Source organism: Mercurialis annua, linkage group LG7 (assembly GCF_937616625.2).
Source record: "Mercurialis annua linkage group LG7, ddMerAnnu1.2, whole genome shotgun sequence".
In the NCBI taxonomy this organism is placed as follows: Eukaryota; Viridiplantae; Streptophyta; class Magnoliopsida; order Malpighiales; family Euphorbiaceae; genus Mercurialis; species Mercurialis annua.
The window spans coordinates 4,854,402-4,872,006 of record NC_065576.1 but is presented as its reverse complement, the minus strand read 5'-3'; the positions used below and the strand labels follow the sequence as shown (position 1 = coordinate 4,872,006).

At 25.5% G+C, this 17,605-nt stretch overlaps 1 protein-coding gene across 1 annotated transcript; it reads left to right on the top strand.

Annotated features, from left to right (window-relative positions):
- The first annotated feature begins 8,555 nt into the window (after positions 1-8,555).
- LOC126656676 (uncharacterized) lies at positions 8,556-14,272 on the top strand. The gene is made up of 6 exons (XM_050351287.2): positions 8,556-8,617; positions 9,745-9,844; positions 9,952-9,993; positions 11,784-11,899; positions 13,104-13,353; positions 14,004-14,272. The coding sequence occupies exons 1-6, from the start codon at positions 8,565-8,567 to the stop codon at positions 14,094-14,096; spliced, it is 654 nt and encodes a 217-aa protein (XP_050207244.2). The 5' UTR covers positions 8,556-8,564; the 3' UTR covers positions 14,097-14,272.
- The last annotated feature ends 3,333 nt before the right edge of the window (positions 14,273-17,605 follow it).

The window sequence follows — 17,605 nt, the reverse complement described above, 5'->3', positions numbered from 1 at the left end:
ATTTAATTATAGTTATAAGTAATAGTAATACATTCATTAAATGTTAACTATATGTACTAGAATGATATTATTAAAAACGACTTATTCTGTCATTATTTTATCCATATATTTATAAAATAAAATTGCATAAATTAATTTAATGTAAATATATCTCATACTTTTTGTAGTAAATATAATTTGAAATTATTCTAGTTATGATTCTAGTTTAGAGAGATCCAATCATTTTATTTTTACTTTTTTCAATCACCAGTATAATACAAATTATAAGTTTTTTTTATAAATTGCTTAGCAAACTTTAGAAGGTTTGGAATTTAAATTATATTCTTCATGATTTTACTATTGTAATTGGAAATTGAATTTATTTTAGGTGTAATTTTAGTATATTAATGTATGAATAATGTAGGTAGCATAAGCAGACGTGGATAATGTAGTTTAGAAAAATGAATGAGTGGACAAAGAAAGAAGGCGCGAGGAAGATACGTGTAGTGTCATTATTAATAACCGAATTGATGTTTGAGTGTGGTTGGCTCGTGACAGTTTTTTTAGCAGCTTTTTGGAGTGTGTTTTGGCTATTCCAACAAGCATATTTCCACATGTATATTTATAATTTAATGGGCTAAAGTTAAAAAAATAACCTTAATATTTATCCATAATTTTACTTGCATTATATTTTTCGGATTTCAATTAAAAAATTTAAATTTTTTCTGTTAACAAAAAAAATCACGATTTAATATACATCCCTAATTCGTCAACTTTTTGCCTTTTAATTAAATTGTTGTGTCAATTACGATTTTAATGTTTTTCGATTTGTATATCTTCATTAACTGATTTATAGATTTATAATTTTGGAATGGATGATGTATCCCGTAGAGGTGTGGCTGAATGGTGATGAAATGATTTCTTAAGTAAGATATCATTTCTTTCCGTCATATTTAGTTGATATTTAAGTGTTTAACTATAAAAATGAAATGGACCCTTTTAGATAATTATTTCAAATTAAATACGTATCTATTTTAAAAATATTTATTGAGCTTATATTGTAATGTGTACCACGAATTATTTTTAATAGTACAAAAGGTAATTGAGAAAAAGAAAAAAAAAAGTGTAGATGTTCCTTTCACACATCGCCACCACAAAAATAAAATAGTGGCCTTGATTATGTACTGGGACTGGGAGGGTGGCATGAATCTTTCAACTTCTTCATTTGGTTTAGGATAATATCAACAACTAATAATAATAATAATAATAATAATTAGTATTAGTAGTAGTAGAAGAAGAAGCAATCATTAACTTTTAGTTTAATAAACGTGTTATAATATTTCACTTAAAAATAATTCAACTATTTGAAGAAACTATGATTAATTTTGATTTTATACTTTTAAAATTCTAATTAATCATCGGAATTAACTGAAATCTTAAAAGTACTAGTTTCGCATTACGTGCTATGCACGTGGCTCGTAACGTAACTCCTCAATGAACATATTAGTAAATTTATTATAATTATCTCAATTTTTTATTTTATAATTAATATTTTCAGTTATTAAATTTTTTCCATACTTAATTTATTCTTCTCTTGGTTTTATAATAACCATAATTAAATAATTAACTTAATTTTATTAATAATATCTTTAAAAATAATAAGATAGAAATTTAAATAATAATATATTAACCAAATACAATATTTTAATTTTATAGTTCAATCAAACTAAAAGATAGATATTCCTACTAATTTGTAGACAATTTAGTTATTGTTTACATACTAAAAATTAAATTGGAGATAATTTAGCTACCTATTCTAATTAGGATTTTAATTACAATAATAATTAATTAAATAACTAATTAGTTTATGACTATAAAATCTTTATTTAGTAGTAAACTGAAAAGGATTATTCCGTAAATTTGCCTGTCCCCCCCCCATCCGTGCTTTTATATATAGTATAGATAAAGTCGAACCAACTAAATAAATCGGTCAATTCAAAATAAAACCAATACAAATGTAAAGAACATTAATTGTTTTTGGTCAATCACCAAATAAACAATTTTTATTGCTTAAAGCCAAAACATTGCACAGAACAAGCTGGAAATCAGCTACTTACTAAAGAACATTAATTTTAAAGTAAATAAAATAGCTATAAATTTTTGATTAATTTAGTTAGTCAAATTTTAAAATTATTACTTGTAATCTAGTTGATTTTTGTTATCAATCAGACCAACTGAACAAATTAAGTTAATTGAAATATACAATCAAATTTAATTAAAATATATGGACTAATTTGATTTAACCGACTGTTTTTGGTCAGGTTAGGGCTCACTCCACATGAGAGCTAATGCACATAATATTTTTCAAATACAAAGCTATGAACTGTTCTGAGTCCATTATTGTGGACTCAAGCCTCTCACTAAGTGATCATTTTCCTTTTTATAGCCCATAAATTTTCACGGGTTCAATTTTCATTAATGCCCTTTCATCGCTCATCATATGGGCCGGACTTGAGCAGATTTTACTTAAAAAATTTACACAAAATACCCCTTTTTAAAAATATTTGCAAATATACTCCGTTTTTTGAAAATATATTTTTTATTATGTTTTTTCGAAAATTTATTTTTTTACTCTGAATTTTTTTTACTCTGAATTTTTTTATAAAAATACTCTGTCTTTTTAAACTGTTTGAAACTGTATTATAAACGGTTTCAAAGATGTCAATTTTAGATTTTTTTTAAAATTGTAATTGAAATAGTTTTTTAAAACGTTTCAAATTATTTTTTAAAAAACCGTTATAAATCATTTGAAATGCAATTAGAAACCGTCTTTGAAACGGTTCATAAAACAGTTTCAAATTTTGTTTTATTTTTTAAAACCGTTTGAAATTCTATTAGAAACTGTAGTTAAAATGTTTTGTAAAACAGTTTCAACTTATTTTTTAAAAAACCGTTATAAACCGTTCGAAATCTAATTAGAAACTGTTTTTGAAACTGTATTAAAAAATGTATTTGAAACGTTTTGTAAAACAGTTTCAAATTGTGTCTTTTGAAATTGTTTACAACTGTTTGAAACTGCGGAGTAAGAAACTAAATTGCGGAGTAAAAAAATAAATATTTAAATTTTTAGGTATGTTTTAAAACTTTCAGTTTTTAGGTATTTTTGACAAATATTTATATTTTTTGTAGGTATTTCTATAAATCTCTCATTTTATTTTCAAAATTGCAAGTTCAACGCCTATTCTGGTCCGATTTATGTATACATCAAATCTATCACATTTATTCGAGTTACATTTTGTTTTATTTTGGCACTTTTTTACGAGGAAATTAGCTAAAACACGGAATTAGTGAAAATAATTCCACTGAGCACACGGTTTGCTAATTTTTGTATACGAAGTTTTTGGTTTGCAGACAAAGATTAAAAAATAGAAATAATTGTAACAAAAAAAACTGTACATGGTAACATTTTTTTCACCGATTACACTTTTGCTCCACAATCATCTTCATCGGTGAATGGTGATAATCGTCTGCTCTTTTTGTTTGTGAACTTTAATTTTATAGTAATGACAATTGCCGCTGATGGTGGTGGCCTGGTTGGTACCAGTGACCTGATTGGTATCGGTGATGCTGCACAAACTGAGAACTACTAAGCAAGTATGTGTAGATTTACCATGTTTGCTCGCCGAGCAAAAAACTTTCCCTAATAGACTGTAATTTGCGATATATATTATGCTCGTCGAGCACAATGAAATGTCACAGTTGTACTCGGTGAGCAAAAAGTTCAATTGGCTTACAATTTCCCTTTATTTTGGCCGAGCAATATTTATGAAAAATATACAAGAAGTATACTAAGAGTATACGAACAATAATTATTAAAGTAATAAAATATACGAACTGGTATCTTAAAATTAATACTAAAAGTGTAGGAACAATATATAATAAAAACATATTAAAAGTATCCTAACAATTTATTTTAGAAGTATGCTAAAAAGTATACGAATAATGTACATTAAAAATAACAAATAGTGTACTAAAAGTATTGAACATTCTATCTTAGAATTAAGGAATAATGTCAAAAAAAATCACGAACCTTACATGTTTTCTTATTTTAATCGCGCAGTTTAAATTTTCTATTTTCATGCATGAAGTACCATTTTTTTTCTCAAATTCATACACGGTGTTGAGGCGGGCATTCATTCATTAGTGTAAAATAACCTCCACCTCAGCGAATTACACTAGTGGAGTCATGACACCTCAAACTATAAAAAAATGTGAATTTTGTTAAGTCAAACTATAAAAAAAACTGATTGGAAAATTTACTTTCAACAATAATAATCAAATTCAAAAATTAATATAAAATACTAACTAATATAAAACTTATTCCAGTTTCACTAACAATGTATGGAGTAAACGCATTTTATTTCTATAACGAAGAGATCTATAAATAAAAGTATAGAGATTCAATTTTGATTAATGAAAGTTGAAGGACCCAACTTTAAAAAACATAATGATACAATATACATTTTATAATGGTACATGGTTCAAAATATACATTTTACCATTACATAACTGAAAGAAAGATCTCACTTAAAGAAGTAGTAAATCCTTGAGTATCAAAACCAGTTGAAGGAAGGTCCACTTAGTTTAGAAATTAGAATGGAGATAGGTCAACTCAGATTACAAGCATTAAACACATTACAACTTCATTTGTCGATATTCATTTGCTCACTTTAGGACTTGTTTATCTTTACTCAAAAAGCAAATATTCTCCCTAATTTCTCATAATTACCACTTCTTACTGTGGGCAGCTTAAAAACAAAACCATGGTGTCCAAAAATATACTGCCCTAATTCATTAATTAATTAGCCACCAGTTTTCTACATTAATAAAACTAACTAGGGTTTTTTTCTTATGGGTGAGTGGCTATTAATTACAATATTAAGGTAAATATTTTAGAAATTTTTGTCCATGTATTTGATTTGTTTCTCTTTTCAACTAGTAATTATAACATATAAAATCTAATTTTTTAATACATTAAAGTAATATTTTATTCAATTAATTTTGATTTCTGTTAAAATAAAATGTAGGTAATGTTGATGTGAAGATTTTTAATTTTATTAAGTATATATATAAATTTTACGAGATAAAATTTGCTAAAAGTATATTTCATGCATCTGTTATATTATGTCATATTTACAACAAAATTATATGAAATATAAACATTAGAATTTTTAATGATTATATACTTATAAAACAAAATTCCAACATTTGTCGTATAGATGACATGACATAATAGATGTATGTTATTTTGTACTTAAGATATCGATCCGACAAACTCGTATTGAGTTGGACAATATCCATACAAAATAAATTTTCTTCAAAAGTTTTTTTTTGATTATTTCATATTTGAAGTTCGAACCCGAGACTTCAAATTAAAAACAAAAGAACTTTTACCACTTCATCCTAACGCGCTGATTATATCATGTGAGATTTAAAATCTATCTATCAATAATTTTAATTAATCTTATATGTAGTGATTGAATTTACTTGGTAAGTTTATATATGGATTTTCATTCAATGATGATGTATTGGCATTTTGGATTGAATTACCATTTCAAATACCATTTTCCTTATTCATCTAATCAAATTAACAACCTTATATGTCTTGTATATATATATGCATACTATAGAAAAGATGTATAAGCATTAAAATTATAGAAAAATTGTTAGGTAAACTCAGTCCACCAAGTTATTCTTGGACTAAACCAATCATATCATAACACCTCATTAAAATGAGAGTATTTTTGTAATATCATTATTCAAAAGTGTATGCAAATAACAAAATTAAATTACAAGAATACTCTCATTTTAATAAGGTGTTATGATATGATTGGCTTAGTCAACGGATAACGTGGTAGACTGAGTCTATATAAGAATTTCTCTAAAATCATAACCATATATTTATGTGTAACTAATTACGAATAATTATTCAATGCAACGGTTGTGACGCGTCACTCATATAACAAGCTAATAAAATATTTGAATATTTATTCACACAAATTAAACAAATATTGACTTGTTGCATAAATGACGCAGTACAACTGTTGCGTGGAATAATCACTCGTGGTTTAATTGCTATTTTATGAGGTAACCAACTTAATTAGTTATTTTAGCTTCGACTTAAAAATCACGACCGTATTATATAGCTAGATGGAATTCGATTAATACTACATTCGTCTCTAAATTACTATAAAATTTTGAATTCAAACTAATTCATTGAAAAAGTAATTAATCACATATCAATTAATTTTTTTAATATAATTTTATATAATTTTTTTTTTAAATTAAGATACTTTTAGAGGGGGGAGAGATAATAGGGTTAGAGGTAAGAGAAGTGGACCCAAAAAAAGGAAAAACAAATTGAAGTGTTGGTGTTAAGCAAAGATAAAAAGGGGAACAACATTCTTTAGAGGTTACAAAAAAATTAAGAGGAAAAAAATGGGAAGATCAAAAATTCAATTGAAGAGAATTGAAAATTCAACATATAGACACATAACTTTTTCCAAAAGAAAAAGTGGGCTTGTCAAGAAAGCTTATGAACTTTCTACTTTGTGTGATACTGAAATTGCTCTTATCATTTTTTCTCCAGCCGGCAAACTTTTTCTCTTTGAGGGCAAAAAAAGGTATATTCTCACTCTTCAATTTTATTTTTTATTCAATTTTTGATTGATCTTTTTCGTTCGAAAACCAAAAGAAATTGAGTAAAAAAAAGTAGAATTTGAGAGTTCCATACGCGTTTTCGAGAATAAAAATGAAATTTCCAAACGTATGCTATTCGAGAATTTTTTGTATAACAGATATAGATAATGATAGATTTGTTAATAATAGATATGGAATTTGATACTTCTTCTTCTCGTTTTTAATTGTCATGTATGTATTTTTATTTTTGTTGTAGTTAGTTATGATTTTATTCACTTATTGCTAACTAGATTCTTATGTTTGGATTGTATAGATTAGAACAAGTAATCAAGCATTATTTGGATATTCCCGTGCCGCAACGTGCACGGTATGCAGATTTTGATTCAGTTTTGTATTTATTAAATGAAATGGAATATCAATCCGGTAGAAAATAACTTGACTGAAGTGCCACGTAGTATCAAACATTTTAAGGAATATCCACTGCAATTTATTTCAGTTTGAACGAACTGGTAGAATTTAAAATAAACAATTAAAAAAATAAAAAGAATTAATTGAAAAACTTTCAAAATTCAGGATGTTTTTGGTTATTAAACCAAAAGACAAGTTGACTAACCTAAAAATTTCACTTGGATTTTGTTTTACATATGAATGTACAAAAAAAATTCAAACCAACCAAACTAAATATTTCATTAGAAGATTGTTGGTTCAGTTTTTATTTGGAAAATAGAAAAAATATTAATTATTAATCTGGTTTGCGGTTTTAAAAATTATAAACCAACATAAAACAAATTAAACCAAAATATATATGCATATATATATATATATATATATATATTTATTAAAGTTATAAATATTATAATTTAATAATAAATTTTTCATAACTGTATATGATAAAATAATATACGTAAATATCATATGATGAAATAACTATTATTATTTATAATTTTAATATTTGTATATTTACTATCGATCAATAAATGTTATATTTCTATAATATTAAGATATTATATAAATAAAATGTAAAAATTTATAATTGTTTTTCATTTGTTAATCATTATTATAATTTGTTATATAAATATAATATATTTATTTTTATGATGAATAAATAATTTAAATTTTTTAAATTTTATATGATAAATATATAATTTTTTTGATGATGTTTGAACTGGTTTAAAAAAAATTATCGAACCGAATCAAACTAATTTTGCTGATTTAAAATATGTTTGTCTTGATTTTAGTTTGGAAATTTTCCAAACTAGTATAATTAGTTTATACTAAAATATTAATGATAAACCAATCAATTTAAATCATATATACCCCATTGTAGATTAATTATTTGCCAATCAATAATAGATAGAAATTTATATTAAAAATAATACATAGTTGTGATTTTAGTTTTTACCAATGCCATTTCCATTAATTAATACTAATAAGTTTTGATGTAATTGTCCTTTTCTACTTTTGTTTGCATCTTTCTGTTAAAAGGCTGCAAAATCAAGAGGTAATGTTCTAACAAAATCCAATTATTTATTACTACATCTCAATATTTAATTAAAATACCATATAATTAAACATTTATAAAAATCTACAGTTGATTCAGAGAATTCTTGATCAAATGACTATGGAAGCAAACATCTACCATCAATTGATCACAAATGGGTTCGTTCTCTTTATGAAATTTTCATTTTGTTGACTTCACACATAATTATTTATATTGCTATAATTGAAAAAAATAATTAATTTCTTTTATTTGATGTAGTATTTCTAGCAACAACTTTGGATCTCTGATCGAGGTATGTATATGAATCGTTTACAGTTTTAAAGGATGCATATTTCAAATTCAATAAAAATTGTTGAGTAAGTTTTTGAAAATCCAGGGATCTATAATGGATATCCGTTCATGTAATGCTGAACTCGAAGAAATTGAGAGAGAATTAAGGTATGAAATAGACTTAATTTGGTATAATATCAAGAGACTGATGTGACAATGATTTTTAAAATTTATTTTAGCGATTCTGAAAGTTACTTTTGAAAGAAACTATAATTTTTAATTTATAAAAAAGGATTAAAAAAGTAGGTTTTGAACATTTTTAAATAATATAAAAATTAAGCCTAATAGATAGAAAAATTCTATCCTCTTCTGCTTCTTTTAAATCTAACCAAAACTTTTAATTTCGATAATTGTAACCAAATTTTAAATTTCAAAACAATTTTACCCCAATTTTAAAAAGTACTTAATTAACATGTGGTATTCTTCACAAACAAAATACTTTTAGATGTTAAATATGTGAAAATTAAAATAATAATATGAAATTTAAAAAAATACATTTATGAATTTTCCAAATTCATCGTATCAAAAAATTTAAAATACATGTTAAATTAAATAATTATTTAAATTGGATAAAATCAAAAGTTAATATTTTAAAATGAATTAAATTCCTAAAATTAGAAATTTTGCTTAAATTTGTAAAAGAGCGTAAATGTATGAAATTTTAAAACCATTCGTCCTTTAAAATTTAAGTTGGTTTGGAAAAACTATGCCAAAGTGACCATAAGAGTATCTAGAGTGCCAAATTACCTCACAATATTATAATTTAGCATTTAGTATAAAAAATACATCTTCATTGCACTTCTATTTCATGTGCTAAATTTAGCATATGCTAAATTTTGTGCCAAATTTGTTAAAAAGTTTAGCATATGCCAAATTTTATTATATCTAAATTATTTACAGATTTACTATTAATAATGATAATCACTTATAAAATTATAAATTTAGCATTTAGTTTAGCATTTTGCAATGGAGTGAATTTCAATAATATGTGCTATTTGTAGCATTTTATCTTATTTTGTACTAAGAATAGCATAAAAAATACAACATGCAATGGAGATGCTCTAATTTTGATTTCTATTTCTTTCAGTTTAATTTTCATTAATATAATGTAAAATATTATAGAATTAACTGATCAAAAAAGTATTTTAGAAATAATAATAATTGTTCTAAATAATACTATATAGAATACATTCTATACTATATATAGTATTTTGATATGATAATTTGAATTTCAGCTATATCTTAAAGAATCCAAGTGGCATCAAGACATTGATTGAAGCTGAACGCCATGAACACATATTGGAAGAGACCTTGAAACATGTCCAACTTCGCAAGGTATTATTATGAAATTTTCATGCAATTTCGTGACAAATAAATCATATTTTTGTAACTTTTCTATCTATAATTTATAAGTTTCAAAATTTTCGGTTATGAATTCGCAGAAAATGTTGGAAAATGGGTACATCAATCCAGTAGCTTCTGAGGTTAGTAAGCATCGTTTTATTTTTTATATCTTAATAAATTGATTTTTATTTTAAAACAAAAAACAAAAGGCTCTACTATATAGTGATTCCGACTATAATTATTTTGTCGGCTATATCAGCGATAATTCGTCCGAATTCACCGAATAACCTCTTGTTGTTGAAAAAATAAAAGTTGAATATAATATCAAAATGTAAAAATAGAAGGATTAATTGCAAATGCATACACAAACTTTACCCTAATTTGCAATTACAATATAAATTTTGAAACTTGATAATGTCAGTAACTAACTTTTATTTTTTGGCAAATTGATATACCGACCAATCATGCAATGACACATGGCGGTATATTACAATGTTCACGTTAGTGTTTTTTTGTGTTTGGTGTATCGATTTGCCAAAAGTGTAAAGTTGGTTACTGATATTGTCAAGTTTTAAAGTTTATGTTGTAATTACAAATTAGGGTAAAGTTCGTGTATGAATTTGCAATTAATCCAAAATAGAATGATGATAACCAAAGTGTAAAAAGTCTAAAATATAGTAACTGCAAAAACATTTAATCTGTAAAATTATTGTCTGTTCTAGGTGACTTAGATGCATTGTAAATCATTTAATCTCAAAATATAAATATTAATCCTACAGTTAAAATAGTCAAGAATATGCATCAATCATCTAATATAATATCTATAACTATAATTAGGTTTGGCAAAAATAATCATCCTAAGTTACTACTTGAATGTAAAAATAAATAAAAATTGCTAATAACTCTTAAAATTAAGATAAAATGGCTGAGATTAATTTTTTTGGTTCAACTGGTAAAAAATCAAAAATATTGTTATCCATTTTGTCATTTTTATGTTTAATAGAAAAAAATTTAAGCATAAAATGAAGAAGATGTACATGTGCGATAATACTCTTACAGACGGACCTACCTGAGGACCTGAGGTGGCCACTGCCCCCTCAAAGAAGATGTTTTGAACAAATTACTTAATAGATATTCATCCTTTTTCATTGGATAATTTGCTTTTACACACACTTTAATAAGTTTCTTAATCAAATTGCTCCACAAATTCATTTATAATTCTCTTAATACCAATTGTTTGATTTTAGTAGTGTGTTTTTTTTATTTAAACGAATCTAGTTAAATTAAAACATTAAATTTTTTATTCAAACCAATCTAATTTTTTTAGAATATATAATATTTCAAATCAAACCTTACTAATAGGTTCAATTAATTTTTAATTCAAATAATATATTTTAGTTTGATTTGTACGAAAATCAAATCAACTTTTTTTAAGATCGAATTGTATTTAATAAGTTGGCCCCTCCAAAATTTTATGTCTAGGTCCGCTACTAAAAAAAGATAGTGTGATTATAGCATGTCACAAATTTATAATAAAACCGTTAAGATTTTTTTTTGTTTTTTTAATAATTGAAAAGGAAAGCACCTGTGGGAAGATTTGAAACCACGTCCTAACAGTTTGCTGCTCAACGCTTATACCATTTAAATTATAACTCGTTGATATTAAGAATTTGTTTATAATAAACAGTTCCATCATAAAAATTTGTAAGAGTAGTTTCTATTACAAATCCGTTATAATATTTTTTTGATGGACGATTCGTCACAGTTTCATCATAAATAAAAACAACAATTTGTGACGGAATTGATCATCCTTACAAACTGAATTTTTTTTAATTAGTGAATTATCAAGATATTGAAGAAATTATGATAGGGACACCATCCAATTGTTATCAGGGACTTAATTTCTTAATTATTATTTTGGCATCTATAGGGAGGATTTTATCCAAACAATATAAATCCTAGTGGATTTTTTGTGGGAAGTTCCAGCTATAATCCAGATATGCCTCCAGAGGTTGATGCAGTACCTACCGGATTTCATTTCTTCAGGTATATTACATATTTATCTGTAAACTTTGTTACATGAAAGAGTAAAGGATCATCACGGTTTTTAAATTTAAATCTAATTATTTAAAATTATTTATTTTTTTGTTTATATTACGAATTTTAAAATCGTCAAATTTCTTTTTCAATTTGAATTGTACCTATTCATTAAATTAAGTTTTTTCATTCATAAAAGGTTCAAATGTTCATATTTGATACCTATTCTCAATTTTTAGTATTTTTTTAAAAGATTTAAAGTTATTTAGACTAAATACCAAATATGAATGATATATTTAAATGCTTTATTAGAGTGAAAACACTCATATTTAAAAAAATACATACAATTGAAACTAAAAATTAAAAAATAGAGTAAAAATAAGGATTTTTTTTTAAAAGTTTGAAATAGAAATCAAAAAATTCGAAAAGGAAGATTTTTTTTTGAATGACTATGCCTTAAAATTATAAGCCGAGTTTATATAAATTAAACTTAGCTTAGTTTGATAAATTAATTTATCATACTTCAATTAAAGTTAGTTATGTAAATTTATATATGTTTAGAGCACATAAAAAGCAAACATAGGAACGTATGTAATTAGTTTTATTTTGAAACATTATGGACTAAATTGTCAAAACGAACACAATTTTTGTTATATGAGCTCGTTCCACAAATTCAAGGACCGAGATGACTCTTTTCTCTTATACAAAAGTTTTTCCAGTCTTAAATTTTGATATTTCATTTTATTTTCGAAAACGCTTTTAAAACTCACAAATCCTATATATAATATATTTTTAGAAAGGCTCAATCACTTAAAAATATCTTTTGTTTTTTATTATTTTATTATTTATATCTTCTCAAAACAGTAATTTTAGTCTAATTACGATAAGTGTATTTCAATTATAGCCAATTAGTTATATTTTTTTAGATTTTCAGTTATGACCTTTTTTTTTCAATAGAAAAATTCTTATCAAAATTAGGCTACAATTGATGAAATTAAAATGTTTGGTCATAAATGAATAAATGTTTTTGTCAAATCGAATAATTGACTCCAATTAAAGTGTATTTAATGCAATTACGCTAAAATTAACGGTTTTAAAAGGCTAAAATATAAAAAAAATCAAAAAGTAAAACAATTTTAAATGATTAGGCTTTTCATATACAAATATTTTTTTTTTCAATATTTTTCGTCTCAGTATTTCCGTTTCCGTACAGCAATCAAGCACCAATTTTGCCAGGAATGATACAAACCCAATCACCAACATTGTTTCAAGGATACAATTGGCCCTATCATCCTTATGCACACAACAATGAGGCAGCTACGGATGGCTACAATGTTATGCCTCAGCCTCAGCCTCAGCCTCAGTTGGGACAATTTGTGAATGATCCCTACATTCCTCAGCCTTACCAGTTTGGACCCTTGGTTGATATGAACTTGCCTCCTCTCAATATTACTAGAGAACAGGTTTGTATATTTATGTATTTTCAGTTTCCAGCTCGGCCCAATAATTCACTGATCCGCCATGAAATGATATAACCCCTTTGTTCTTTTTTGGCTTAACTTTTGAAAAAATCTAAATCTTTTTGCTTTCTTAAGTTTAATCCGTCAATTTTGCGACTTTTGATGATTATAGAAAAAAAGGAAATAAAAAAGTAAAGAGTCTAGTTAATATAAATAAAAAAATTAATATTTTATGTTATTTTTCTGATAAACTAATTTATATTTGATTTTTTTATATATGTACTGGTGCTGACAAAATTATTTTCATTATATCATACAGTATTTCAAAAATTTGGTAAATAGTTTTTTAAAATTTTAAATATTTTTTTCTTGTGTCGAAAAGGTTAGAGTTAGATCCTAGACAACTATCATTTGATAAATTAGAATATTTGAATAGATGAACTTTCGTTTGTTCACGCTTAAGACGAAATGAAGATTAATTTCCATATGAGAATGTCTTAAGATAATAAAATTATTTGTTGGAGTCTCACCAACAACTTAAACTAATAAGTGAATTGATTATTGATAGTTATTAATTTGATGAACATTATATTTACTAATGAAAAATGAATGAAGATTGGCAATTAAATTTGTTGGATTTCATGTTATGTTAGGAAAATGGTGCAAAGGCGATTCAAAATGAAGCAGGCAATAATGGAGCTATGGGACATTACGCACCTACCAATGGCATACCTTTTCCATTTTGATCCCAAATTAATAATATGTTTAAGATTAAAGGGACATGAGCCAAAAGAATTATGCTCATATCTACTTACTAATTAAGGTGTCTTTTATATGAACACCCCTTTATATTGTTTCTGATTTTTGGCTGGGGAATGAAAACTTTACCAGTTCTGTGTTTAGACTAAATTCAAATAATTATTACCCCTTCTTTTAATTTTTAATTGTTGTTTTTAGTTTAGGCAGTATATATTTATCTATCGATAATTATAGCTTATTTGCCAAATAATTATGACCCCGTTCCATCACCGTGTGATATATATTGTATACAAGTAGGATAACTGTAGGTCTAGATGGCTTTTCAAGAGGGTGGGGGAGGGGGGGAGTGAGAAGTTAATTTTTTTTGCAGAAATAGCTTATATAAAAATCTCTTAAAGCTAATACAAATATTATTAAAGTTAAATTGAAAATAAACAGATAAAGCAGTAAACGAAGAACACTAAATTTTTATAGTGGTTCTGCAACTGCATACATCTACTCCCCAAAAAATACCTCTTGCGAATTCCACTAACCAGTTTCTTTTACGGGCAACAAACAACAGCCTTAAAACACAGAGCTAAACACTACCCGTTCTAGTCTGATTTTCCAACCACTGGGTTTACCAAGATCCAAAAAACTTAAACCCAGTAAACTTATCACCTAGGTGTTTACAAAACCTTTAACAACAAAAACTTGTTTGTGCAAAATAACTCGTTGAATACAAATCAACCTATCAAGTAAACAGAGTTAAGTAAAGCACAAAATAAAGAAGCTCAAATTTAAAAACGAAGAGTAAAAACAACTTTCAGCAAAATATTAAAAACACCATTGAAAAGCTTAAAAAGATTGTTTATTCAGAAATCTTGCTTGAAGAGAAAGGTGAGGAAGATGGTCTATTTATATAACAACCTTTTCTACAAAATGCCCTCATATATTTATAAAGATTCCTTTAACATATTTGCCAACTATTCATTTTCTAGAAGCAATAAGAAAGAGAAAATGATTGCTTGTGAAAATCCGTTACAAATTAAATCAGAGGAATGTTTGTCTTCTTTGTGTGTGCATGTGATTTGAAAAAGGACATCTTGCTGATGTCATACAATCAAAACCGTTTTGAGAAAAGAAGAATTAAAACATTTTTCGAGCTTCAAAATTTTAGCAATTTTATTTAGCCAATTTATCTTTACAGATAATTCTAAGATCTTTTTGAAGCCCATTCATCTTGAAGGTCCAGCATTTGTCCAAACTTTATTCTTCTTGAACTTGACTGATCTGCTGCTTTCAGGATTAGCTTGAAAACAGTTATGCATATTCTTACAAGCCACTGAATACCCAGCATTAGACTTGCTTATTTAAAGTTTATGTTATATCAAAAATAGGGGTAACTTTTTACATGCGAATGTATAATATTACGTCATATTAGCTATAAATAAATTTTGTGTATATTTGATAATTAAAAGTAAAAAAATAATAGATCAAATGGGCAAAATTTAAAATCACGGTATATTTGACAAACGAGATATATGTGGTGCAGATAAATATTTGCTTTTAACTGATTATATTATAATAATTAGCCCTACAATTGGGTTTTTCTCTTAAAAAATATAAATTTTTCTAGATAATGCAAGTAGCTAATCATTTATAGAGTGAGCTTAATGCAGACTAGATTATGTAAGTAACAAACTTTTATAATGCAGAATCACATTAAGAGTGAGACATAAGTAATTTGTATTATGTCACTTTTAACAACACTGAAATCACTTTAAGCTAGATTTGCCAAATGATGTTTGTAGCTAATTGATGATTTTATATTAAGTTAAAAGCTAAGATTAACGAGTCAATTTGACTCTTTTTACTATTTCCTGTTTGGAATAATCTTTCTTGATCCACCTTTTAAATATTAAAGCTAAATGGCTTAATTTTAATTATTATAAGATCTTTCCTAGAAACTGCTTCATTTGATTTTGAAAATTGGGCAAAATAAAACGGTGCTATGTACCTTAATTTGCTTCATACTTATGATTAGTCTTTCAATTGGTTTACAAGAGAAAAAGTGCAATATTTTTACTATATGCATCTCCTATTTTAAAGAGAATCTAATTTTAATAGGACTCATTTAAATTAAAAATAATAATGATATATGATTGTATTTCTTACCATTATATAAGGATTTGAGGTACACTTACATACTCAAATATTTTTAAATATGCACGTTAAAGTTCATGGAATCACCACTGTCCAACAAACATTTTAACCTATAGGCAGGTTTCACCAAAAAGTATAATCTTATCATTTTTTTTATCATGAAATTTTATTTAAACTTAAGCATTAAACTTCAAAATATAAACAATAAATTTTTTTTATAGTAAAGTCTATATGGAAATAAAATCTCGCCAGGTTACGAAAAAATAATTATTTTACAAAGATATAAAATAAAAATTTAGTGATTGTGGAAATTTAATATCCATTACTAATAGTAAGAAGAAATATGACGTTGCAAGATTCGGTTGTCATACATATTTAATTTGGCCTGAAATCACACAAAGATATTTTATTATTATATAATTTTAGAGTTTAGTGTCTAAATACAAATAAACTAAAACTTTATGATTAAAAATAAAACATAAATAATTAGTGATTTAAAAAATTAAATATCTGAAAAATAATAGTTTTAAAATGGACAATTGCAAGTATATAGGTCATAAATTAATGTTATAAATTAAATATGTATAAATGCGAAAAGACCTGCCATGATTGAGATTGAATATGCGTACCCACTTCTATAAAATATGCACTACATATAATTTCACTAAACCCTACCAATATGCTTCCAAATACATGCATTCTAAATAGAAACCTAGTAATCACAATCATCCTAATTTTAAAACCCTAGCCATACCCAGACGAATATCTAGCACGTGCACTAAAATCCATGCATACTAGACCTACTCTCAATTTTAAATCAATACCAATTAAGTATATTTAGTTACACATAATTAAAAATTACTATATTAAAGGGCCTAAATTATAATATATATTATTATGTATGAGAGATAATTTTTAAAAGTTCTAATTTGATAAATAACTATTCTTTTAAAATGTGTCTATTTCTTTTTTCTAATAAAAGATGAGTAAATCTGTCTTGCTCTATCTTTAGTGATTCTTATTTAACAATATATGTATCCCTATAAGAAAACTTTAGGAATATGCACAAGTCCAGTAGATTATGAATTCAAATCAAAAAATAAAAAACCGAAAATATCAAGAATCGAAAAAATTATATTAATCGTTGATTTTTTTGAAATCGGACCGAATGATTTTTTTTTTCAGTTTCGACTTACAATGTTCCTACCACTTACGCTATAAAAACAATAATTGTAGCAAGATTTACACTTTAGAGATACATTAGAACAATAAAATTTACACTTTAGAGAAACATTAGAATTACAAAATTTACACTTTAGGGAAACATTAAAACAACAAAGAAAGCTGAATG